Source organism: Ceratocystis lukuohia (genome assembly GCF_044167205.1).
Source record: "Ceratocystis lukuohia strain C4212 chromosome Unknown Supercontig3_pilon, whole genome shotgun sequence".
NCBI lineage: Eukaryota > Fungi > Ascomycota > Sordariomycetes > Microascales > Ceratocystidaceae > Ceratocystis > Ceratocystis lukuohia.
In genome coordinates, this window is record NW_027263522.1 from 135157 (window position 1) to 161261 (window position 26105).

Below are 26105 nucleotides of genomic sequence, written 5' to 3' on the forward strand. Positions count from 1 at the left end.
GGTAGATATTGTTACCAGTTCTAGTGCATCAGTAGCCCAAGACTAATATTTATTTCAATACGTAATCTGTTTTCATAGTGTAGTCATGACTAGCTTTGCCACGCACTTCAACCAAGAAGTAGATAGTTGCGTACTTTGCATCCACGTGAGCAGTTATGTCCCAATCGCCTGTAATCCTTTTCAAATTCTCCATTGTCAGTCCTAGCTACAATCATGTGCGGCGGTTCCGTTCTAGGAAGGCCCTTATATCTGGAGACGTGGAAAGGGGGCTCAGTGGGGACACCGGCCCCGAGCGGACAATATCATTTTTGACCTTTCCATCATCATCCCTCATCATCGAGGCGTGATCGGCCTCTCCTCTATCCCCGTGCTCCTGCAAGCCTGATACGTTTTTCTTTTGCTGATTCTTAACACCATAACTTTGCTTCAGCATCAACTAGATCGTTGCCTCTTACTCCCAATGTGTCCTAGGACCCACAGCACTCGGGCAAGCCTTCCGGGTGTCTCATCTGCCCAGGCTACTAGGATTCGTCTTGTCTCGTCTACCGCTTCCTGTGATGTACTATTTTTGGTGGCTGCATTTCGGAGTCGGTCCACAACTCCTCTGTTGTCTAGACACAGCCAGATTTCTCCAGCTCCTTCGCGAGCTGTTGCTCGCTTAGTTGCCTCGAGAGCGCCAACTGCCTCCGCATCTGCCACCTCCATCCACTTTCCTAGAGCTATATGGTTTGCTTCTTGGGTAGCTCCGTCTTCGATGATAGCCCATCCTGCGCCCGCGTTGCCACTTGCATCTTTCGATCCGTCGGAGTACGCGACGAGCGTTCCTGGTAGGGTATTCTCTACCTCTGCCTGGTGTCGCTTCGTTTCCTCCTCTTGGCTGAGCCACGTTCGGGGCGACATGTCCGGTCCTTCCAAGAGCGGCCTCAACCTAGTGTGTTTCTCCATTTGCGCTGGGAGGAGTTTGCGTAGCCTCGCCACCACTGGGTTGAAATTTGGCCCTCTCAGAATGTGCCTATCATCTAGTGTGTGCCACCGTATGGCTTCCCTCCTCTTTTCATCCTCCAGGAGGATTTCGAAAGGAGGAATGCCTGCGGCATGGTGTAAGCATTCCCTTGGTGTCGTACGGTACATGGGGAGAGCTGCTCGTGGGGCCGGACCGGCTGTTTTCGTTCAGCTTATAAAGGCCGAAAAGGCCATATCTGATATGTACGACCATAGCCTGTGGAAAATACGGGGTCCCGTCTGCTCCCCCCTAGTCAAGCCACAGAGCGCTGGATCAGTAGTACGGTGGGTGACCACGTGCGAATACCCAGTGTTGTACATTTTCTTTTTGTCTCGCGCTGTCCCTTTTACCACGACTCTATGCCTAAGGATCTTTCTTTTTGCTGCTTGGGCTTCTTTTTTTTGCCATAGTATTGCTGTGGGAAGCCAGTAGGGAAGACTAGCCTCCTCCTCGAGCGGCGTCGGGGTCTGTAGCTGCATTTCAAGCTTAGATATGACACTAGAAGGCTGGAAAACGAAGCGAATAGGAGGCTCCCTCCCACAAGGTTCTCCAGTCTCGCCTATTCTCTTCATGCTCTTCATGACTCCAGGAGGATACCTTTTCTCTTGGGATATGCAGATGATGAAGCACTGGTAGTTAGAGGCCAGTCATTCGAGGACAACTGCCACAAAATCAAAACACTGATGGAGACAATGACAGAGTGGACGGCACAGAACGGTTTAGACCTCGACCCCTGCACGTAAAAGGCAGGAGGAGGATCACCGAAAACCCATCTGTCATGATTGAAGGAATAGGCGAAATAAATCCCACACCATCAAAGAAGTCAATGCGATAGTTGGGACTTCACATCGACGCCAGCCTCCTGTTCAGAGGGCATATCAAGAGAAGGGAAGCCATACGCTGGCATAAACTGGACAAAGAGCATACTCTACGAGGAGCACTGTACAATACAGTTGTGATGAGACTACGAAGAATGCTCCTGGCGAGAATGGAAACCCACACGACACTGAAGCCGACAGTCGCTAGACCAAGCATACCCCTCGAAAGTGGCTCGGCAAAGAAAAAGAGGCAGAAACACAGATGGCTCCTCCCACGGGGACACTCATAGCCTACTCCGATGGCTCAAAAGATAACAAGCCTTGTTATCCAACTGACAAATTTTCTAGCGTTTCTTTCTTTTTCTTGTACCATTCATCATCTCTTGAATTTTTTTCTTTCTTGCATCTCTTATTTCAATTCAATTTTCGTTATAAAGTGTTGTGGTGATTCTGTATGGAGAATATTCAATTTAATATATCTACAGAGTATCCCAGGACTAGATATAAATATGTGATGTGGGTCAGCCACGTGGCAGTGCCACAGTGTGGCTGATTTGATTTGGATTATTTTATGTAGAATAGATCTTAAATGTTGAATCAGTTGGTTTATTAAAGGGTTTAAGTCTATGCTACGTCCTGGAACTTATTCCTTTTGTATTGTGGCGTCAATCATGTCACGTGATCCGCCACAATAGGTTCGGATAAGTGGGGCACGTATGGGACGCCACTTAACATATATACCGCGCCACGCAACATTTTACGTTTACTGGAATCACCAAGATCAAACGATGCCGGATTGGTTACTGGACAGAATTAACCCTCTGCAGGGCTGACCACAGATTTTGGGCGAGAGAAGCACGTATGCTCCCAAGCAAGCTTGTTACTCGTCTTCCACCTGTAGTCGTCAAGAAACGAAAAAGAATAAAAAAAAAAGGAAATCCCCACATATACCCTGAGCCCAGGAGTGGCAGGAGTGGCAGGAGTGGGGCTAACCCCCAACTTCCCCACAAACATTTCCTCTGAAAAACCTGCCACGCTTCCTGAAGTCGTGAAAATCACGAGAGCCAGACGACAGCATCCAGTGCAGCCTAGGAAAACCCCTCCAAAGACGAGAAAAAACCATACTATGTGAGCATCCGAGGGCTCGTAATATATCCTTCCACTTTTCTGGTGGCCGCTACCTTGCAAGTGTGGATGAGACGCAAGACAGCCCCCCGAGGGTTGTAAGAGGGAGAGTTGATAGTCTGGCTGAGACCACGCACCACCACATAAATCACGCAAATATGTCAGCCGAACAAGCCCCCACGAACAACCCAGACACCTAGACGCAGCCAAGCGCGTGGCGAGATACCTACGGGACGCCAATAGACACGGCTTTGAGTTTGCATTCCCGCGCCGTGGGGGAATGGATGAGTTCCTGGTAGGATATTCCGACGCTGACTATGCGAACTCTAAGGACAGGAGAAAGACCCATCCTGGATATGGATGCCTCAGTCAGAATCCATGTGATGATCTGACAGCACATCACCAAGCATTCAAAGAATCCGCCAGGGAGTACTTATCCCCTTGCACATCGATCGTTGCACCATCAGGTACAGGAAAATCATATACTGTTCCACAGCTGGCTGTCAACCACTCCCTTGCCTGACAAGATGGACTGGCAACCATCCAATTTCCCTCTTAAGTCCATAACTCCAAGAGAGAGGGAGAGCCTGAAGCAGACGAACTCATGTTTCCGCTGCCGCAAACCAGGACACCTGCGGCGGAACTGCCCCCTTAACCAGGGACAGCCAGTAGTAACCTGGACCATGGAAACCCAACAACCCGACGTCACCCCAGTCTCCCCCACTGAACACCAGGAAAACTGATAGGCCTGGATGACTGTCGCCAAGACGGAGATGAGAGCAACTGGTACCTACATAGATGTCACCTTGAATAAAAGGATCTCTACCGCTGCTTTCGTTGACTCCGGATGTCTCTGCCTTGCTACTATTTCTCCACGCACTGCCCTCAGGTGTAAAGCCACCACCCTACCCATTGTACCCCGTCCAGTCGAACAAGTCGTCGGCGACCCCAATCCCCCAATATAGCATATCTACAAGAAAACCCGGATGTCTTGTTACTTGATTGTACATATAAGACAAATAGGTATTCTATGTCGCTACTGGATATGATTGGAATCGATTCCTCCCAAAAATCGTTTTGCATCGCCTTCGCATTCCTTTCAGGAGAGGCAGAGAATGATTATCTATGGGCATTACAACACCTGAAGTCTCTATCAAAAAGAGCTTCCTTCTGTTGTTCTTACGGATCGATGTCAAGCAATAACAAATGCTGTTCCAATTCATTTCCCTTCTGCTGCTGCATTGCTTTGCCTTTGGCATGCTAATAAGGCAGTTCTCCAACACTGCCAACCCGCTTTTGGGCTCAAGCGCAATGAGGGACCTGACAGTCCAGAGAGCAAAGCATGGGAGCAGTTTTATGCATGCTGGCACTCTATAGTAGCATCGCCAGACGAAGAGACGTACATGGATAAGATGTACAAAGACCCTACCACCACACAGCAGAACCTGGCCTATCTGCAGCAACCCTAGGGTAATATACCTTTCCAGGACTTCTTCCCAATGTTTGAAAGGCACTTGGCCCAAGCAGGCGGACTTGACTGGCCTGACCAGTCCAAAATCGCACATCTCAATATGGTGCTAAACCCAACCTTGAAGACTCTCATGTCTTTCATGAACATCGAGGGCATGACGTTTGCCCAATACTGTGAGACAGCAATGCGATGTTCCCTGAACCCCGACGGGCCCCAAGTTGTAGTCCGAAACTTGACGACAGCACCGCCTGCAGCGCCCAGAGGTGAGCCCATGGATTGGTCCCACACTTATGCAAGTAACACACCTCGGGCCAAGCACCAGCGACCCACCCACGACGCAAAAGGGGTCCCCTATGCGACAGACCAGGAGTTGCAAGGGGGGCGCGCGAAGTGGGTGACGAAGGAGGAATTAGCTGCGCGACGAGCGGCTAGAGTCTGCCTACGGTGCGCAAGACCAGGTTGTGGTACCTCCCGGTGCCCCCTCAAGCCTGCCATCAACCCAGCCACTCGTCAGGCGGTTGATGTCCGGGCTGTGCAGACAGCCACGCTATATAGCGCACAGCCGGCCAGCCTCCTGAGGGAAGACACGGAAGAAGAGGACAACGTGGAGTCGGAAAACTGACCGTCACGCAAGGTGTTAGAAAAGGAATGGGTACAGTTCCGGGAAGAGAAAATGACAGGTTGGACTTTCCGGACTAGTGTAGTGATCAACCAACAACATGCTCTTACCGCTCTGATAGACAATGGTTGCAACTCGTTTGCTACCATTAATGAAGAAACTGCTACCCTCCTAAACCTTACGCGTATTGAAATAGAACCCCGCCCCTGTCACGGACAGGCAGGACAGGTAGACAAGGACGAGGACAGAAAGAACAGTATATTCAGGACGGTAACAGATACCAGGAACAGAAGACGAGGACGTTTCTTGGGGAGCAACATTCAGGTAACAGAGGGAGATTCTAGCTAGTTTATATATATACGAGAGTTATAGTGAACAAGAGCTACAGTGGGGTGTGAGGCTGGTAGCGGTGAGCAAGCCTCCAGTATTGAGCAGGACAGTGGTCATGCAGAAGACGCTAGCGTACCGTGACCGTGACAGCCCCCTGCAATCTGTGAACAGCCAGTCAATGTTGAAAGCTGTTGTTCGCCTCGACCTAGATGTGAGTGGTTCCTGCACACGCCGAGCCTTCGCGTATGTGGTTCCTGGCCAAGCAGAGAAACTCATCCTAGGCACTCCCTGGATAGAGCAACAGAACGCTTCAATATCCCCTGATGGCAGCGTGATGGAACTGCGTCACCCCGACGCCCTTTACAAGGTCTACCCCATCGCTTGGTACAAAAAGGCTAAGCGGCCTGAAGCGATGATGGGAGCAGTTATGGCTGCACAGATCCTCAAGGACCAAGAGAGAGTACGCCATGGAGACGAACCAAGAGTGTTTGCAGCCACGATGGCCGATATTGAGAAGGCTTTGCGTGTGAGCAGCCGAACGGACCCGAAGCAAAAAGTTCCCCACCATTACTGGAAGTACCTCGGCGTCTTTGATGAGAAAGAGGACCAGATGATCCCCCACCGTCCAGGCATCGACATGGCCATCAACCTGAAAAAAGGAGACGACGGACACGACAAAAGACCTCCGTGGGGACCGCTATACAGCATGTCACGGGATGAACTGTTGGTTCTCAGGAAAACGCTCCTAGAGCACCTCGACAAGGGATACATTCGAGCTAGCCAATCAGCTGCAGCTGCCCCTGTCCTATTCACAAAGAAGCCTGGTGGAGGACTACGCTTCTGTGTAGACTACCGTGGTCTGAACGACATCACAGTAAAAGACCGATACCCTATTCCACTCATCCATGAGACGCTGCGCCAAGTGGCCAAAGCTAAATGGCTGACCAAGTTGGATGTACGTGCTGCATTTCACAAGATTAGAGTGAGAGAAGGTGATGAGTGGAAGACTGCTTTCAACACACGCTACGGTCTATACGAGTGGAACGTTGTCCCTTTCGGACTATCAAATGGCCCTGCAGTATTCCAGCGCTACATCAACTGGGTCCTGCGCCGATCCCTTGACAACTTTTGCTCTGCATACATCGACGATGTCTTGATCTACACGGATGGGACCAAAGAGAAACACCAAGAACAAGTCTGCCAAGTGCTTGCAGAACTGGAAAAGGCCGGCCTGCAACTCGATGTAGACAAGTGTGAATTCGAGGTTCGGAAGACCAAGTACCTAGGCTTCATCGTAGAAGCAGACAAGGGTATCAGCATGGACCCTGCCAAAATCGAAGCCATCATGTCCTGGGAAGCCCCGAAAACAGCCAAGGGAGTGAGGTCCTTCCTGGGTTTCGCCAACTTCTACCGGGTATTCATTAAGAACTTCGCTGAGCTCACAGCGCCACTAGTGGCACTCACAGGTAAAAGTAAGCCCTTCATCTGGGGACAGAGCCAGGAGGACTCTTTCCAGGAGTTGAAGAAGTGTTTCGTCAGTGGAGGCCTACTTGCAGGCTGGGACCCTGATTTGGGAGCGGATGCAACAGTCGTCGAGTCGGATGCTTCAGGTTTTGGTGTCGGAGGACGCCTTTTGCAGTAGCTTTCTTTTCCCGCAAGATGAATGATGCAGAACGGAACTACGCCATCCACGACAAGGAACTCCTCGGTGTAATCTGTTGCTTCAAAGAGTGGTATGCTATGCTACGAGGTCTTGTTGGTTTTACCCTTGTGACAAACCACAAGAACCTGCAATATTTTGCTAAGAAGCAGCTGCTCAATGAGAGGCAGATCAGATGGTCCGAATTCTTGCAGACCCTGCCACCCCTCAAAGTCATCCACCGACCAGGCCGCCTGAATCAAGCAGCCGATGCCCTATCCAGGAAAGAGCAGGATGAGCCCAAAGACCCTAGTGAAGGGCGGGAACTACAACTGTGGAAGCACGAACAGGACCCGCCCCTTCAAGCGATGCTGACTCAAAGGCAGAACAGTCTCTTCGAGAACAGGGAACTCCAGGACCTGTGGGATGAAGGAGCGGATGGAGACGAAGAAACGGAAGCCATCTGGTCTGCAGTGAGAAGTCAGGACACCACCAAGCTCCCAAAGAGCGTTCGAGGACAATTGGGAGACTTCACTGAAAAGGACGGACGTTTGTTTTGCCGCGACCGGCTGTGGGTACCTAATTCCGAGCCACTACGAACCAGACTTCTACAGGAAGCCCATGACAGCAGAGTGACTGGCCACCCAGGGAGAGATGGGACCATAGAGATTCTCCGCCGACAGTTTTATTGGCCAGGCCTGAAATCAGATGTCAGGCAATTTCTGCGCAACTGTGATATCTGTGGAAGAGGTAAAGTGTGGAGGCAAAAGAAACAAGGTATCTTGCAGCCTCTCCCCATACCTGATAAGCAGTGGAAGCAAATCTCCATTGACTTCATGGGCCCACTCCCAAAGTGCGACAACACTGGCAATGAACATGTGATGGTGATCACAGACCGCCTCACAGGGAATGTGACCTTACGAGCATTGCCCAACATCCAGACTGAGACAGTTGTCAACCATTTCAATGAATGCCACTATGGACACCATGGCCCCCCAGACTCGATTATTTCCGCTCAGTACATGATCGACTAGGTTGCATAAGCTTGCGGAGTCAATGATAGCGCACAGAAATGTGTTTGATTCGTCCTAAGCTCGGCCTTCCACCGGTTCCATCGCGCCTCTGTGCTACTATTGTATTGCATATCATATTTCTAGGGGTCTTATGACCAAGTTCTTCCTGCAGGGTGTGAAGTTTAATTTTGGCCAGATATGGTCTCTTTCGGTTGTTTGATCACTCTTTCAACTTATGCCTTTTGTGTCAATATTAATCACATGTTCTTTTATCAAAGCAATTTCTTGTAGTAGGACCTAAACTGTCGTTCCCGTCGATCCCCCTTGGCAGGCTCGCCATCGTCCATCTTGTGTGCCGTTGGCTTCACCTTTTGACAATTGCTTCGGCCAAGTTTCAGTGATACCGGCGTAACCACAGATCCACCAGGTGACATCCCTATTCTTTCTCGGTGGGCTTTTCTAGCTCGGATGCTTTGTAGGCCACCTCAAGATGTCCCTTGAGAACATCAAACAAGCCTTTTGAGATTGTTTGCTCGCCATTTAGATGTGTCATCGTCACCTCACACCCATGCCTGGGTCATTGTCATGTGCGCATTTCTGTTAGTGCCCTTGTCATTGCTGTTGCCGCCCACCGTCCCCCTGTTGTCGAATAGCCTAGACCCAAGATATCTTGCCCATTTGCAGTAGTCCCGGGAGCCCAACAGTATCGAGTAGGACCGTAGCTATCTCGTTTTGGAATTCGGTTCCTCCAGAAATACTTGACTAGTGGTGTTTCTTTTTCCCCAATACCTTGCGTTGTGAAACACAAGCTCTATACATGACCTTTTGACAGGTGGATAGACTTGGCAATGACACTATGTGCCCCTGTGCCCACAACGGGCATGTTTTATCTACCTACACCTCATGTGTCGCGCGGCATGCACTATACCAAGTTTCCACCCGGTACTATGAGATTCTGATCTCCTATCATCAATTCGTAGTTGAAGAAGAAGACAATTAGCAGAAAATGGATTTGAATTTGAATATATTTAACGTCTACTGGATAGCAGAAAATGAAGCCCGACAAGTGATGCTATCTGTCATGTAGACCCTAAACTTATCGTGTTAATATCACGTGACAAATATGTTTCGGCTATACTGCGGGTATACTCCACCTAGTGCGACAGCCCGTCTTTACTCCCAGCCTTGTCCAGCTTCTTGATCGATGTCATGATCACCAACAGACTCTGCCATCTTCTTCTTCTTCTTCTTCTTCTTCTTCCTATTGACCCCCATCTAGTCTAGTGTTGGCCCTATTATCGTCACATTTTCGCCACGTCTAACTCTCGCACTCTGTCTCATGTAGGCAGAAAAAAGCAGCGCTCCGGTTGGCACTCACTCTTGCTTGAACGTGTGACTTATTAACTGTCTACTGACACTTTTTTACTACTTCGCAACAACAAGGCGCATTCCCTCTCTAGCTTAGGGCTTTATCCTACCGTTCGCTACGGCTCAATTCTCCAAAAGCAACTCTCAAACTACCGCCAAGTTTTAGCAACCATGCCAGGCTCAGAGGACGGAGAAGTTTCTGACCGCTACAGCATAGGTGCATTCAGGAAGGCATCTTCTTCAACACTGTCAGCCTCGACTACTAGAACTTACGTTGACCGCTCTTATAGACATGGCAACGGCTATGGAAATGGCTCTGTTTCTCCCGATCGCCGCTCGAACTCGCCATTCGCGAATCATCCAGCTAATTCCCGACACAGTCGATCACCGACTCGGAGCAACAACCGCAACGGCCGCCCTCGAGACAATTACAGCAACGGTCGGCGCTTTGAAGATCCGCGCCGCCTACGCAATTACGACGACCTTGACGAGCCAAATTCCCGCCGCAATGGTAAACGTGATGGCTATGAGAACCGCAATCGGGACTGGGGTCGTGAGGACCGCTATGACCGCCACTACAACTCCAGCAACGCACGCGTAAATAAGCGCCCGCGAAACTGCAGCCGCAGCCGCTCGCCGCCTTCGCCCAATGACAAAAGCCGAGGCTCGAGCCTCCGCAGTAATGGACACATACGTGACTCTGTCGATCACTCTCGTAAGACCGATTCTGTGTCTGTCTTGGATAAGTCTGACGATAGCTCTAAAAAGGACAGACAAGTTGCATTCGCTCTGCATGGAGACATCGTAATGCCTACAGATGAGGCACCAGAAGTCCCCGAACCCGTGCAAATCGACGAAGAGGCCGAAATTGAACGCCGCAAACGTCGCCGCATTGAGCTTCTTTCTAAGGCCCAAGCCGCTGCGGCATCCCCGACTCCAGAATCAACGTCGCCCTCGGTAGCTTCTTTAGCCACGCCAGAAAACAGCCAGCCCCTCCTCCAGCCCCCTACGTCCCTTGTCTCCGAGCTTGGCTCCCCATCAACACCCATGTTTTCGGAAGAAGCCAGTATCATGAACAAATTTACGTCCCCCCTTGTAGATGATGGCCGTTCGGCTGCCGACTACGATCCTATTGTTGATAAACAAAAAGACGAGCTTCGAGATGAGCTTCGCCATACACACCAAGAGCCCGAACCTCTTGCAACCTCACAGGACCAGGACGACGATGAAGACGACGACATGTTTGCTGATGACTTTGATGTTTCGGCCGGGAAGGCAAAGACCGTTGCCGAAACAGAAGGCGCTGGGGGTCTTCTCGAAGAGGTGGACAAAGATGGCTACTACAAGATCCGTATTGGCGACATTCTCGCGGGCCGATACCAGCTCCAGTCCACTCTCGGTAAAGGAATGTTCTCTGGAGTTGCGCGAGCTATTGACTTAACGACTAAGGAGCTTGTGGCAATCAAAATCATTCGCAACAATGATGCCCTGCGCAAAGGCGGTTTGACCGAAGTAAGCATTTTACAAAAACTGAACGAGGCCGACCCCGACAACCGCAAACACATTATCCGTTTTGGGCGGTCGTTTGAACACAAGGGCCATTTGTGCATGGTTTTCGAGAACTTGAGCCTGAATCTACGCGAGGTTCTGAAGAAATTTGGCAACAATGTAGGCATCAATCTCAATGCCACAAGAGCATACGCCTACCAGATCTTTGTTGCACTTGCACATATGCGGGCGTGTACGATTATTCATGCCGACCTAAAGCCCGATAACATATTGGTGAGTTGAATTCGCTTGCGTGTCTACTGATCTCCCTTTCATAACCTACTATGAGCCTTCCTTCTAACATGCTATGTTTTTTTTTTTTCACTCTGCCTTATAGGTCAACGAGAATCGCAAAGTCCTTAAGATTTGTGATCTTGGAACTGCTGTCGACCGTTCAGATGCAGCCACCTCGCATGACGAAGTAGCCCCGTACTTGGTCAGTCGTTTCTACCGTGCCCCTGAGATCATTCTTGGTATCCCGTATGACTATGCTGTTGACATGTGGTCCATTGGCTGCACCCTGTATGAACTATATACCGGCAAAATCCTCTTTACCGGTGATAACAATAACCAAATGCTCAAGGCTATTCAGGAAGTGCGAGGGCGCATCACGCCCAAGATGTTCAAACGAGGCCAATTATCCGGTGCCCATTTTGATGACAAGGGAAACTTTATCAGTGTGGAAACAGACACGGTATTAGGCAATGCCACAGTCAAAGTTTTGCCCGTAGTCAAGCCGACACGTGACCTCCGTCAACGGCTAATGAAGACTGCCACTGAAATGGGGGAAGCTGAAACTCACGACCTGGCATTGTTTGTCGATCTGTTGGAGCATTGTTTGGCGTTGAATCCTGACCGGCGGCTGCAGCCAGCAGAAGCCTTGAGACATCCATTTTTTAAGTCACGGCTAGCAACGTAGGCCAGAGAGGTCTTCAAATCAGGCCATTATAGACATTTTGAGTGACTTGGAAACACTGCAGGGTCCCCTCGCAGCATTGAGGGCGACTTGCTTCGGAAGATACAAGCCCACTAGGCATACGGGCCAAGACCTATCCGGAGGTTAACTAGTTGAGATTCTGCGAAATAATACAAATATATAGATATGGTTCAAGTACCACACCCAAATAAACCTCTGCTTACCGCTGGCACCACAATACAAAAGCCTTGCTACTACACCTGACCAATGTCTTGAAATTTGAGTCACAATACTGAAGCAAAACACACATACACAGCTCAGGTCTCGACTTGGGCCAATCACCGGTCCCGCTCCGAAAGGGACGACTCATGAGTCTCTTGATAATTTGCACAAGTGGTATGACGTTGTCAGACTGAGTACTACTCGTCAGATTTGCACGATTTCTGCCCCTTACTTCATCGGGGCATTTCAGTTGACCCTCACTTGGTGTGAGGCTCCCTTGACATCCCTTCATGTGCATTGCACCTCTATATCTGTACTGTCTCAATCTCGAACAATTCACGCTTGACTAGTCTCTTTTTTTTTTTTTCTTCTTTTTCTTCTTCTTCTTCTTCTTGTTCTTCTTCTATTGTGCCTTCCCTTGCAAGAGTGGGTGGGCGTGTGTGTACCGTCCCGCACTAAGGACTTCTAGGCCATGGCATGGTTATGCTACGTGAGGCATATTACTTCTCCTCGCGTGCAAGGGAAGCAATGGCTCTATCTTCTAGAAAGCCAGTATCCCACTAGTGCTACTTAGCATCAATCATATTAGTAGCAAAACAAGAGGGAAGGACTGTTTGGTTGGTTGAGCAAGGTTCGCTTCAGGCGGTTGTTTTCATCTGCAAAGGCGACATAAGAGCATCGCATTTGCCACTTGCCTCTTAAGAGCGTATATAGTAGCAGAGCCGTTAGGCGTCCACGCCCTCAAGGCTGCACTTGCACTGCACTAGCGTTAGAGCAAGCTCTGATAACTAGATGATCATGCAAAGGAGAACGTGTTTCTAAAAGCAGTGCCCCTCCTGACAGAAATGAACCCTGATTAGAGGCCCACAGTCAAGCCGTTGTTTATTCTTCACACGCTTGCGACTGCACAAGCTTGGTTGGCTCAAATTTGTCGACTCCATTTATTCCTGGCGCCTTCTATTGGCCTTCTGTGGGGACTTCATGGGATGAGGGGCCAACTTTTTGTGGACTTGCTCCACACTGAAATATTGAAATTGAACTCGGCCTCGACCCTCGACCTCGACCTCGGGCTCGAGCCTTTCATCGGTTGTTTGTGTGCACCTTCCCTCCCAACACGCCCCAGTTTCCTATTGCGGCCTCCTGCCTGTTTTTATTTTCATTTCTTTTTTTTTTTTTTTTTTCTTCGTCTATTCTAGTACTGCGTCGGACACACTTGCCCTGTATTTTTTGCCTGTTAGTGTATAGCCGTATATCAAACTATCATTGCGGGTTGGTCTTTTTTTTTGGGCTATTTCTTTATAAGTACTAAGTAGTATACCATGTGGCTTGGTCTTTTGCATCCTGATATCTCACTGTGCCGTGCCGTTCCTGTTACTCAGACAGAGACTTCTATCTATGTGTCGGGCTCGAACAAATCGTACCATGCTGTACAACTTAATGTCGGTACTTGCTCCAGCGCTTAAGTTCCTCACCAACTTGAGCTCCTTGTCCGACTTGCAGTGGCTTTCGGACAACATTTGCGCTCAGAAGTTATTAGTCACACAGCTCGCAAATCAAATCGTACATTTGTGTCACATTATACGTGAGGCGAGACGCTAACCCCCCAGCCATATTCACTGATGTTGGTGGCGGGTACGCTAATCACCAAGCCAATACCCTGCCTCACTTCCTTCAGTCTGGTAATGCAACTGCGCGTAGTATTGAGGCCTCGTACTTGACCACTTCTTCGTCAGGAAAGATGAGAGGAAAGTGAAAATGAAGATGAAAATAAAATAAATAATAGGGGGTGCGGAGACGAGACGAGGGAGGGGGGAGGGGGAGGGAAAATCCAGACAAGGGACAACCAGCATTCCCCTAGCCAGCCAAGCGGCTTCCAAACTATCGATTTGCTAAACTGCTAAACTGCCTGCCATCAGCCCGGTGGACAAGACACAATATGCCCGTTGCCCTTAATCTATAGGCTGTGTTTGAGAGGGTGACGATGCATAATAGCTTGCTTTCTTTTGGTCCGACCGCTAGGGGGGGGGCTCCTGGTTGAATGTCTGTTCTCACTTGAGCAAGTATAGTATGACGAAACTTGATAGCCCCCAACCCCAACCCCAACCCAAGCTAAGCCTATGTCTGCACAGGCTGAAACTTGGCACATTCATTGTCATTTGTTTCTTCTCGGGTAAATTCACAAATCACCACGGTCTCTGCGCCTCACCTTAGCATCCGGCCTTTTATTCCTCGTTTTATCTTGCTCAAGAACAAAATTAGACTTATTGCATGTGGTGCTATCTTCACCACATGTATGGTACCGTGCCAATCGCTGTTACGGGTCCAATGAGGCCAGGCTAGGCTAGGCTAGGTCAGAACGTCAAGATAATCATTCCCAAGCTCGTGACCCGGCCGCCCAAGTCATGTATGTGAGGCCCACTTATAATAATGTCTCCTGCTTTGCTGCGCTCTCCCTGGCTGTGAATCTCCTGCCATTCCGAAACTCTGCTGTTGGTTTTATTTTTTTTTCCCCGGCAACTCATTTCTGATGTTCTGGTTGACTTGCCTGGAAGCAACTAAGCCTCGTTATTGGCCTGGCAAATAAGAAGATCGCGCCTGTCCACCGTAAAGGAGAGGCAGCCGAGACAGGAATACAGCAAAGAGATGGGTAATACGATGCAGAGAAGCGAGGTTATCTTTCTGTAGCTTTCGTGTGTGTAGATTGTGATGTTTCTTTTTTCGACATATAACTCCCGGCCGAGAAACACTCCCTTGTAGACATTGCTGGGCTCCAGCATACTAGTACAAGCCGTCGGTCACGTGGTCATTCGAAACAAAGATGAGACTGTTGTTGGCCGTCGCATATATTTATCACTCACTCACCTATTACTTAAGACAGACTTGCAGGCATTAACGCATAAAAATAGGGCGAGACTGGAAATGGCGGTCAGTGTCAATATGTACGAAGTACGAAAGAAAATGGACAGATAAAAGCGAGAAAAAGAATGATATGTATGAAAAATGCAGGACAACCAAAACAAAGCTAATAATGCAAAAAATAAAATAAAAAATAAAAAATAACCCATCGAGCACAAGGGGCCAGCTTTGTTCCACTCCGGCCATCGTGAAAACAGCTGCAGTTAATGCTGGACAAGAGAGCGACTTAACTGGATGATCAACGCTTGGAAGATGGCAGGTAGGTTGGCCTCATACGGTATCAATCGCGGCTCTTGAACGTCACCTAGTAAAGCCGTTGCCTTTGCCTTGCCCCCTTTCACTGCATGCGGTGTCATAGCTGTCCTGATCCCCTGGCTAATAGGAAACATATTAATAAACAGGAGACAGAAAGTCCTTGTTTTTTCTTTTTTCCTTTTCCTTAATTGACAACGTTTAACGCCCGCAAGATCTGCGTGATAAACCCCCTCTTGTTTTGTGTGCGTTAACTCTCTTACGTCGGTCTGTGTGTGATCAACTGGCTTTTCTCTAGGTAACATCGTCGCATTAGTATGTGCTATTTTCCCTGCTTACTTGCATATTTGTTTGCCTTTGCCTAGCATGAGTTGCCAGTCCATCCACATCTACCCCCGCAGCTGCCGATCTATTCTTACCTGACGCATAGGTTGGATTGGATGGACGTAATTCCCGCCACAAAGCGGTTGAGTAAATTTGCTTTGGCACCTCATCTTGTTGTCACCAAGGTTCAGAATCTGACCGCAGCTGCACGGTGGTGTATGCGCCATATATTGTCTGTGGTCCATGGCTGCAGCTGCGATGGGCAGATGGCGGCTAATGACAATAGCTAGCCCCTTAAAGAGAGGAAGGGGACGTGATTAGAGAGATGAACAAGTAACGAGCCCATTTATTTGTTTCTTCGACTCATCTTAGACTAGTACGGTTCCAGCACCAGTTTTGCCTATCTGGGTTAGCATATCTGCAAGCTACCCCTCCCTTTACTAAGCCACAAGCCATCACCCGAAGAGCGAAGCTGACAAGCAGATATGGATATCGTGACGAGGGAGAACGATGAATGGAATTGCGTGAATGGAGAAAAAGACCGTATTGAGTTAGGTTGGATGATGCATGCCACGCCCCTAGCGACAAGCGTGCTCTCCTCCCAGCTAGTGCTGATCAACGGCAAGGCCTTTCGTTTGCTTTCTGTTTGCTTTCGTCATTCACCATGGATAGATAGGGTTCTTTTGACGGCCTCAAAAAAAAAAAAGAAGACAAAAATACAATACACAAAATGATACCAGGACGCTGTGGCATCAAAGGCGTGTAACATTACCAAATTCAGGTGACAGGGAAATTACCAAATGCGACCTAGGCAGCAGGAAGCTACCCCAAAACACAGGGAAAATTGAGGAATAAAGTTCCGCGAAGGCAATTGCGCCGCCCGTTCGACGTGATTGCCAAAGAGCGCCAAGACAAAACATGTAAATGGACAAAGTACATCAGCCACTGATATCTTAGGGTTCACAGCAGGGTTTGCTCCCTTGCGGCTTGAATTGGCCCATGTCTGAGAGCAAACGTGGTCCGCCTCAGCTGAAGCCATGATTCAGTTCCATTTCTTGTTTCGTCCTATGGGGCGGTGCTTTCCAACGCGCACACACACACACAGAGGCTTTCGCTTTCTTTGACTGCAAATCTGATATGGGTTGGATAGCTCTTGCGTGAAGATGAAACTGGGGAATCAACCCTCAAAGGCCTGAGCATCAGCGGGAAACTTATGCCAAACCCCTCCAACCTTCCGTGTGCCAAGTCGTGCCGCCGCTGGTGATGGTGCTGTTAGAGGATACGGCAAGGGCAAGGACAATGGCCAGGCCAAGCCAGGCCCATGCTGCCTCCAAACGATCCAGTCCCCCTTTTCATCGTCAAACCTTATCTTCACACAGCATATTGTCCTTAACACCTGGGTTCTTGGTGCTCCTCGCTGTATTTCGCGTCCTTGTTGCAGCTTGGGCTGTTATTATTAGGTGACATCATAAGTTACTACGCGAGCAGGCAAGGGATGATCCTAATAAGATTCTAGTTTGCGCCCGCGTGTTATGGCGTGGGTGTGATGTGATTATTACTTTGAATGGCCAAGGCAAGGCAGGCTGGTAGCTGCTCAAAGACCGTTCGTTGCTATTGTTATTCAAACGGGCCCCCGGGCTGAGCCTTCATGCTACGACTATACGAATTATAGTTGCATGCATGCCATATTACATTTACATGCTATGCTGCATATGGGGTAGTATGGGACAGGGAAGAAGTGATATGAATGGCTGTTGGAAGTTATTAGCTTCATCTCCTCCTTGGCAATATCAGGCCTTGCTAGGCTACACCCCTTCAAAGAAAATCTAGGCTTTTGGGGGAAGAACGCTAGGGGCAAAAGCGCCGAAGCCAAGATGATGCTGGCCAGAATAGATGGACATGATATTTTTGTATACATGTGGATGGGCGCTAGGCCCTGGTGCCATATGCTGTCAGACCTAAAGCGTCATACAAAAGCAGATATTCTCAGCTTGGGGAGGCAATTTAGTTGATGCAAGGGAAAGGCGCAAGGACGTAATACAGTAAGTAGGTGCTAGAAGATGGAGGCGATTCTGGATAATTCTTCATCAAGCCAAAGAGGGCTTAGGATCCTGGGCAAGAGAAGCCTGAAAGAAAGGCCTTTGGAGAAGGGCTTATCGCAGACGACTACGACGACGATCCTTGGAAGACGCAAACGACCACGGCAAAAAATTCCAAAGCTGCGAAGATCTAGGCTTTCAGGGGCTGGGGAAAGGAGCACTGTGTTGGTTGTGGATTAGCAGGTAAGCGGCTTTCAGCTACAAGACCGAGAGTACTTTTTTTAGTCTTTGATGCTAGGGTTAGGTGGCAACGCTTGAGACCGGTGCTACCACCAGTGAGTGATGTGCTGTGCTGTGCTCTCTTGATAATAGCACTGAGCCTCATTGTCGTTGTGTCTGTCCCGTGGCAGGTTTTACCTGTGTCACAAGTCACCTGAACATCCAAACAGGACGTGCAGGTTATGTAGGACGGGAGTTCCGGCCTGTAATTGCCAACAAGTCATGTAACTCGCCGGGGACATCGTCTTACTGCTTGTCATGGGCCTTGCCTTTGAGCCACGATATGCGTAACGACGGCTTGCGTAGACCAAGGTCTATCTATGTTTGGCCGGCCTCATATAGAATCTGCAAGTAGTGCATGTCTGGGATTATCATTCACGAACCTTAGCGCATTGAAGCTCGAATGAAATAGAAATGGAAATGGGCATAAGCCGCCACCTTTTCCATGTTGGGCCACCGGATGTGCGGTTTTAGGCCTAGTGTTTTCTGTTTCTTGCTGCCGCGACCCCCCCCAAGGTCCGAAGGCTCCCAAGAGTTCAAAGAACTTCGCTCGTTCGCCGCACGAATCCCACGTCTGCTAGTCGCTAGCAAGGTTACTAGGCCGGTTTCATTTTTAGAAGTCCGTCTAGATTCCATTCGGGGATTGGCAACAGAGCTAACAGCAAACGCCAGACCGCTCAATGGACAGTCGTTGGACGAGTTGGCGATCCGCAATACGACTGTGCGTATGTACATGTACATGTAGGAGCACATGCAATGTATGTGTGTGGGCACGCAGGTCTGTATGTACACATGTACTGGGTACCAAGCAGGTGTGCATAAGGGTCATGCAGTAATATGCGAGCTGTTTTTCTTTTCTTTTTTTATATTTTTTTTTTCTCTCGTCTTTCTTGGCCTCCCACCCACCTCGAATCAGGGCAGGGGCGCGAAGCAGGCCCATGTCAATAAGAGCCAGGAGAACCATAAGAAAGAGGCCAAATGGAGGCACAGGCACAGCCAACACCAGCAAGTCCGGCCGCGAAACATCATGTTCCTTATTTTGCAGTCCCGTTATCTCGTTTTATTCGTTTTGTCCCTCAGATCATCCCGCCGCATTATCTATGTGTCCAGGAAAATAAGTGCTTCTTGGCCCTGCGGCTTTTGATTTAGGCGGGGAAAAAGAACTCTTTCTGGCACTGAGACGGCTCGGATATAGCGGGCTGGCCAATCGAAGGATCAGGCAAGCAGAAGCAGGAGGAGATATGTAGATATGTGTAGAGGAAACGGCCAATGTCTGCAAGACTTTATCGCGCTGAGATATCACAGCCTGCCACGTGACCAGACGCTGGAGACCCTAACCCAGAACGGCCCACCACCCCCGCTTTTGCGGCCGCACTTTAGCTAATAGCCGTTAGCAGCCGTACAATATAGTGTAGCATGCAGGAGCCAAAGCTTTTCCACCTCACACAATATTCGCCTCTTCGTCTTGCTTCACAAGTTCTCCCACCCTAAAATGACCGACTACTGAAACTGTGACTCTTACCTAACTTTATTGGCGTCTTGCAAATCCTTTGCAGGCCATCTGACAAGGATCCGGGGGCCCATTCTTCTGTTTCCCTCCTTCTTTCTCTTTCGCTGCTCGTGTCCTAGGACCCAAAAACAAACTAGACACGGGTCAACTGCGAGAGCCTCCAGGCAACAGAACAGCGCAATGCGGCACTACGCAGCGCAGCACGGCAATGCTCCATCCAGCAAGGCTACCCTACCTCCCTCCCTCCCTCCCTTCCATTGTCTGTTGAGGCACACTGCAAACTACGCTGGGTTGCACAAATTGCCTGATCAGATGTGCGAGGCTGAGAGTGAGGCTTGAGCGAGACTCATCGAAAACAGCATCGCATGAGGATTGCTTATAAGGCACTGTACAGCACAAAGAGAGGCATTTGCATCGGTTGGTTGAGAAATGGATAAAATAAGACCAAGCAAACATGCGGATAGGCAGCAGCGGCTTTTCCTTCAAAGCCTGGATCAAAGATGCAACGACGACTGGTGCTGACACTCTGCCTTCTTTCTTTCACTTGACTTGGCTGATACAAGTGCAAGACACCAAACCGCACAATTCGGATTGGCGATTAATTGTTTGACTTGATCGATGGGCTCTGTGCTTTTTCTCACCCACCACTGCATGTGCTGACTGGGTGGTCCAAACTCGCTGTGCAAACGCCCGTCTAGGGTCTGCCCTCCCCTTTTGCTCTCTCCCTTGCCATCTGGCTGGCCCTGGCTTGCTGGCCTGCGGGCTTGGCTGGCCTTGTCCCTATTCAACACTGGTGCGAATATGGTGCCAGCCCGGTGCAGAATTTGGGGGGGGGGGGAGGCGCTCTTTCGGGGCTTATTTCGCCCTTTTGCGCTTTTGGCCTTCTCTTCTAGACTCTGCTCTTTGATTCCTGCCCTGTTCTCTTTCACGCTGCTCGTGTCTTTGCCTCTCACGCACGCTTGCTCTGTATTCCTTCTTCCCTCACGTTTCTTTTTTTGCCCTGGGGCCGGCCTGAATGGCTTGAATGGCCTGCTCTGGCTTGTGCCGCCCTGCCTCTGCTTAATTCCTGTAGCCATGTCCTCACTCATTTCATTGGCAACGTTGAAAGCGACTCGAAGAAAGAGCGAGCATTGGCCACCTCGCCCCCCCTGCCATCCCCTCCCTCTCTACTCCAAGGGGCGTCTGCGGGCGTACATGGAGTGTACGTATCAAGTTCCACTCTCTCCGCCTCTTGGCCTGTCTCGGTTTGCAGACCAAGCCCTTCACTTCATACTTCCTTCTTCCTTGCTGTCTTCGCTTTTTTTCATTTTTAATTTTTAATTTTTCGTCGTGGCGGATAACGAGGTATAATAGCCAGTCAGCCCCCATCTCGGGTTCGTGAGCAAGCCATATTGGTCTTTGTCCCCCCCGCTCTCTCTGTCTGTTCTATACTGCCTGTCTCTCTCCCTATTTGTCGTCACCTCCGTCACACCTATCTTCAACACAACCTTCTGAGAAGCTCTTGAGTCACTGCAATAGCTCACAAAATCAAACATTTACATTGCCCCTCCGCCCTCTGTACAATCTTGAGGGCACTTCTTCCCTTATAATATTTTCCTTTTTTCTTTTCTATTTTATCCTTTGCTATTATTTTTTTATTATTATTTCGATTTTCTTTAATACCTTCTCTTCCCTCCTGCACACTCTCGCTCAGGATTCTTCTCATATTTGCTCCTCTGTATCTTGTCTGATCTTCCTTATAACCACCAGCTCGCCACATTCCTTTTTCCTCGCCTCTCTCACTTACCCTTGACGAACCCTAACGGCATTGTGTACTTGTGTGTTCTCACGTCTCCACCAAGAACGTCTGTCAACGCCGTCCATAGCTCATTTTCTTCACTCTCTGTTTCTTATTCATCATCGACATATCATGCACCATGTGCAGCAACGAATCAACAGCCGTTTCCACTATTCTGCGGTAGATGCACCATCCGTATGCGGTAACTCTATGCCGTGCTTCCGGCCTTGCTCCCCTGTAGACTCCGGCTATGGATCTTGCCCTCCAGCCAACCTCATGTCTGTACCGCCCACCAGCAACAACTTGCTATGCACACCGCCACTCCCGGCCGATCGCATCGGCATGATTCTACGAGTCCCAAATCATGATCTGAAGCTGCGGCTGTTGTCCATCATCGGCACCGGCGCGTATGGCGTGGTATACCTGGCCCAGGCCATCGGCACAGACAAGAACTATGCCGTCAAAGTCCTCAACAAGTTCACAGCAGAGGGCCAGCCCTTGGACCAGAGACAGGCCGACTTCCAACGGCGGGAAATCCGCTTGCATGCCCGTGTGCAGCACCACCCAGCCATTGTCAGCATGTATGCCATCATTGAAAATGTGGATTGCACCTATGTTGTCATGGAGTACTGCAGCGAGGGCGATCTCTTCCACAATATCGCCGAACTGGGCCGCTATGAAGGCTGCAACGAGGAGGCGCGTGGGATTTTTCTGCAGCTCGTTGGCGCTGTCATGTATTGCCATGAACGTGGCATATTCCACCGCGACTTAAAACCCGAAAACGTCCTTGTTACGAACAATGGCCAGGAGGTCAAGCTAGCCGACTTTGGCCTGGCTACAAGCAGTGCGTACAGCGGCGACTATGGTTGTGGATCCACCTTTTACATGAGTCCAGGTAAGCAACTTAACCCATCCAACTCCGTGTTCTTTATTTCTAACCTGTTTTCTAGAATGCCTGGACGTTTGGAGCGAGAAAAAGTACAACTGTGCCGCAAACGACACATGGGGTCTTGGCGTCATTCTCGTCAACCTCATGTGCGGACGCAACCCATGGAAACAGGCTTCTTCCGAGGATTCTCGGTATCGTTTGTTTCTCAAGAATCCTGACTTTCTCCAGGGAATTCTACCCATCACACCCGAGTTCAACCACATCTTGGGACGCATCTTTGCCCGGAACCCCAGTGACCGAGCCACGCTGCCCGAGATTTTCGACATGGTTGAGAAGTGCCCGGCATTCACTGCTGTTAGCCCTCCCGCAAACACCAAGTCATCGTCTGTCGCTGCTGTGTTGACCAACTACCCTTCGCCTCCCCAGTCGGTTTCTTCGGAAGGCAACGAGCAGGAAGAGGATGAGGACATGTGCGACGATGACCAGACGACCTACTACGAGGCAGAGTCTCATGTCAATGTACCCGGCGCTGAACCCAAACTCATCAACGACCATGCTTCCCAGAGGGTTCTCACGCCAGAGACTGCTTTCCAGGCCCCGAGTAGCGCGTTGACTCCCCAGATCGCCGCGACGGCTGCAGCAGAGCCATTTGTTTCTATTGTAAATGCCGAGTACCATCCGACCTATGCAGCGGGATATACGGCGACTGCGTCTCCTGCTGATGCTCAGTTCTTCCCGGCACCGGTGGCATACAACCACATGCAGCCCCAACAGTTCTGGGGCAATGACGCCATTTACCAGCATTCGCTCCAGCCGCTTCCCGACTTTCAGACTAAGATGGCCTCGTTGCAACATGCAGCAGCGTATGCCTGCCCCATAACACCGCCGCCTGAGCCACAGCAGCAACTACATAGCTATCCACAACAGCCTCAGCCCCAGCAACAGCCGCGCTCGGGCTGGGTATTCCCACTCTTCAACTTCCAATTCTCTGCTAGCCAGATCTCGGGTGTTGGTGCTGTCCCTCATGGTGGCATCAGCCCGTTGAATCTGTTGACACATCACTGCTGAGTCTAGACGTTTCACTGTCTTGCACAGGCTCTGACATAGGTTTCAGGGCTTGTAGCTGGCATTGTTGAGGCGCTCACCCCATTTTGCGCTGCTCCTTTGGCGTGCAACATGGGCAAAGCCAAACCTCGACAGTTTATTTGACATCTTGTCTGCAAAGACGCAGTGGTTGCGATCTTCTGTCCAGACGATGAAATACGTTTTTTTCCCCCATTCTTCTCTGGGCCCTGCCCATGAGATCTGATTTCTTTTGTCACGTCTTTCCTCTTCGTTTCGTTGTATACTTTTTCTTTTGCTTTTTTCTTTCTTTTTTTCTTTTTTTCTTTTTCTTTTTTTTCTTACTACCTCTACTTTTCGATCTACGACACATACTTAACGCCTTTCTTCTCGTTCGATAACGTCTTTGCGGTTCTACTTTTCTTTGTTTTGACTGGCGCATATGCTCGGGGTATTTGGTTCAAAATTACGGGATTTATTTTCATGGAAATGGGCAGTTTAGGATATCAGGCTTAGTTTTTTTGTCTTTCTTCTTTTTTTTTTTTTCTTTATTTCTTTCTAGGATACAAAAAAGACACCGGAAACTCCCTCAGTTTGTTGAGCGTAGTGCAAATTCCGGTTATCGGTCCCAGATCGGAGTTGTCGCTCCTTGGGCATCAATCACGATATCTTTCCTTTTTTTTTTTTCTAGCGACCATGTTTTACTACAGATGTGACTTTACCAATGAGTGTATGATAAGAACTTGGATTAAGATACACGATACGATCCTAATCCTACATGTAGCTTGTCTGTTGTAAGAGTCAGGCCTTGTCTCGTTCTGTCCTGCCCTTTTGCTCCATGTTTGCCTTTCTCGTCTTGTACTTTGGCTTGTACGTGTATATGTGCAAGTATACCGTAGGCGTGCTCGTTTATGTTTTTCAACACTGGTCTTGGGCTACCACACCATGCAATATCGTGCCATGAGCCGGTTTCCTCACGTCGTTTGGCTTTCCAGCTTCCTCGCCTATGATGCTCGCGAATCTTACGGGTTGAGGAAATGGTGCTTGTGTGTGTCTGTCTGTCTGTGACTGAATGAATCACTTGCTTTGTGTTTCCTGCTGTTGGCACTGGGATCACATGGAGGGGAGGGAACATGCTCTGCACACGCACTAAAACAGAGCGTTTCTCTCTTGGCATAGCCGGCCATCACGCCTTGCCGCGTTATATTGCCCTTCATTGTCGTGCTTCCACCAGTCCGTCCATACACCGTTGCTGCCGCCGCACACGGTTTGGATAAAGACTGCGTATATCGTCATCTATATCCATGTGCGCAATATCTGGCGAGTTAGTGCATGGATGATATATACAAGCCGTGCGCCGTGCATAGGCTTCACATGCAGCCGTGTTTGCTTGGTGGGTGGCTATCGTCGTTGCTGTACTCACACCTTTCCAGGCATCCCTTCTGATTCGTTGGCTACGTGCATATCTCTCGCACCTGGATGAGACCCACCATTCCAAGTTGGATACGTGCATGTCTCTTTGGCTTGAGGCACACACCACACAGCAAAGCAAGCAAGACCCGTTGATTTGACCCCCAAGGCATTTTCCTCTTCTAAGTTCCCTGTGCTTGTAGGCCTGTCTCTCTCCCTCCTCCCCTCTGGTTGTCTTGCCCAAAATCCCCCCACCCCAATGCTGTCCACATCGTTCAGTCCGGCAGTGCATGAAGCACAGACACCACCACCACAACGACCACAGAAGACAACAGAACAGAACAGAGTGGCCATGGTGGTAAGAAAAACCCCCCATGGTAAATCTTATTCTAGAAGCCCCGAGATTATGAGGAGGCCTTTGCTTTCACGCTATTCGGCTCTGCGGCGACTTTCCCAAGTGGAGGGCGCTTTGTTCCTACCGTAGGACAGATCTCCGGCCATGTTTTCCTATTGCAAACGCCTGTACACAAAGGCTTGTCACGTAGGTACACGGCTACACAGGATAATGTGATACCCAAAACTGCCCATGCTACGATACGGTTCTGCATTTCTATATGTCCAAGCATACCATAGTGTGGGTACCGGCGTATGTACACCAGGCCCAGCATCCACCCATCGCTAGTCAACCTTCCTGCACTGGCCCCAATCCGCCCACAACTACTCGATACTCGTCGTCATCAAGTACGTACGTACGAATGTATCTAATATATGCATGTGCACGCCTGCATATAAACGCATTCCATGTATAATATATACCATGTACAGATACTTGTGTCTAGGATATGCATGCATTTAGATGTTTGTATTACAGAGAGCAAGGACAGGACCCATTGTTGCATGCAAGTCTGCCTTCCCTATACTGTAGCTCTATAGCCATGTTTCATGTTTGTCTCCTCCTCCCCCCCCCCCCTCTCTCCCACCATGCACACCAACATATGTGTCTGTACGTACGTGCATACAAGCATGCACTTGCATGGAGCTGCGGTTTGTCTCCAGCTGTCCTAGGGCTTTAAGGATCTCCAAACCAAAAGTCTCAAGGACACCGCCACCCGCTCTAGAGCAGAGTAACGCTGTTTCTGCCATGCAGAGACGCGTCTGTAGCAATACGCTTACAGCAATGTCCCTGTAGCAGTACGATGCTGTCCAACCCTCCCTTAATGTTTCCCCATCTGCTATACGTATGTGGCATAGCATCTGCTTGTGGTCGCACAAAAGTACCAGGACAAAGGCCGGACTATTATGTTCGCGGATTCCTGTACAAGCCTCCACAAGCACGCAGATGTATATCCACGCAATGTCACCATGTGTATGGTATCAAACACAGGTTACTGCACCGCGGTTCACTGCTCGCTAATCGGTTGCGTACCAGGTCTTGCGCCTGTCTAAATCTCGCTCGTGATAGCGCCTTAGGTCGACCATTCCTCGTGTTAGGCACCACCATGCATGCAGAAAAACAAATGTTCTATAGCGTCCATTCATTAACGTATTGTGGAACAAGTACCAAAAATACCACCA

At 49.5% G+C, this 26105-nt stretch overlaps 6 protein-coding genes across 6 annotated transcripts; 5 read left to right on the plus strand and 1 right to left on the minus strand.

Annotated features, from left to right (window-relative positions):
- Positions 1 to 211: 211 nt before the first annotated feature.
- Positions 212 to 900, minus strand: HOO65_030044 (putative double-stranded RNA/RNA-DNA hybrid binding protein; the record flags this gene model as incomplete). Its single annotated transcript, XM_071002393.1, has 2 exons — positions 212 to 381; positions 456 to 900. 2 exons carry the CDS (start codon positions 898 to 900, stop codon positions 212 to 214), a joined length of 615 nt encoding a protein of 204 aa, XP_070859723.1.
- A 3545-nt stretch (positions 901 to 4445) lies between these two features.
- On the plus strand, positions 4446 to 5039 carry HOO65_030045 (Retrotrans-gag domain containing protein; the record flags this gene model as incomplete). Its single annotated transcript, XM_071000298.1, has 1 exon — positions 4446 to 5039. One exon carries the CDS (start codon positions 4446 to 4448, stop codon positions 5037 to 5039), a length of 594 nt encoding a protein of 197 aa, XP_070859724.1.
- A 442-nt stretch (positions 5040 to 5481) lies between these two features.
- HOO65_030046 (Pol-like protein) lies at positions 5482 to 7008 on the plus strand (the record flags this gene model as incomplete). Its single annotated transcript, XM_071000299.1, has 1 exon — positions 5482 to 7008. One exon carries the CDS (start codon positions 5482 to 5484, stop codon positions 7006 to 7008), a length of 1527 nt encoding a protein of 508 aa, XP_070859725.1.
- A 17-nt stretch (positions 7009 to 7025) lies between these two features.
- Positions 7026 to 8039, plus strand: HOO65_030047 (Pol-like protein; the record flags this gene model as incomplete). The annotated part of the gene is made up of 1 exon (XM_071000300.1): positions 7026 to 8039. One exon carries the CDS (start codon positions 7026 to 7028, stop codon positions 8037 to 8039), a length of 1014 nt encoding a protein of 337 aa, XP_070859726.1.
- A 1518-nt stretch (positions 8040 to 9557) lies between these two features.
- Positions 9558 to 11853, plus strand: HOO65_030048 (CMGC/DYRK/PRP4 protein kinase; the record flags this gene model as incomplete). The annotated part of the gene is made up of 2 exons (XM_071001950.1): positions 9558 to 11168; positions 11272 to 11853. 2 exons carry the CDS (start codon positions 9558 to 9560, stop codon positions 11851 to 11853), a joined length of 2193 nt encoding a protein of 730 aa, XP_070859727.1.
- A 9448-nt stretch (positions 11854 to 21301) lies between these two features.
- On the plus strand, positions 21302 to 23126 carry HOO65_030049 (Negative regulator of sexual conjugation and meiosis; the record flags this gene model as incomplete). The annotated part of the gene is made up of 2 exons (XM_071002061.1): positions 21302 to 22064; positions 22120 to 23126. 2 exons carry the CDS (start codon positions 21302 to 21304, stop codon positions 23124 to 23126), a joined length of 1770 nt encoding a protein of 589 aa, XP_070859728.1.
- Between the last annotated feature and the right edge of the window lie 2979 nt (positions 23127 to 26105).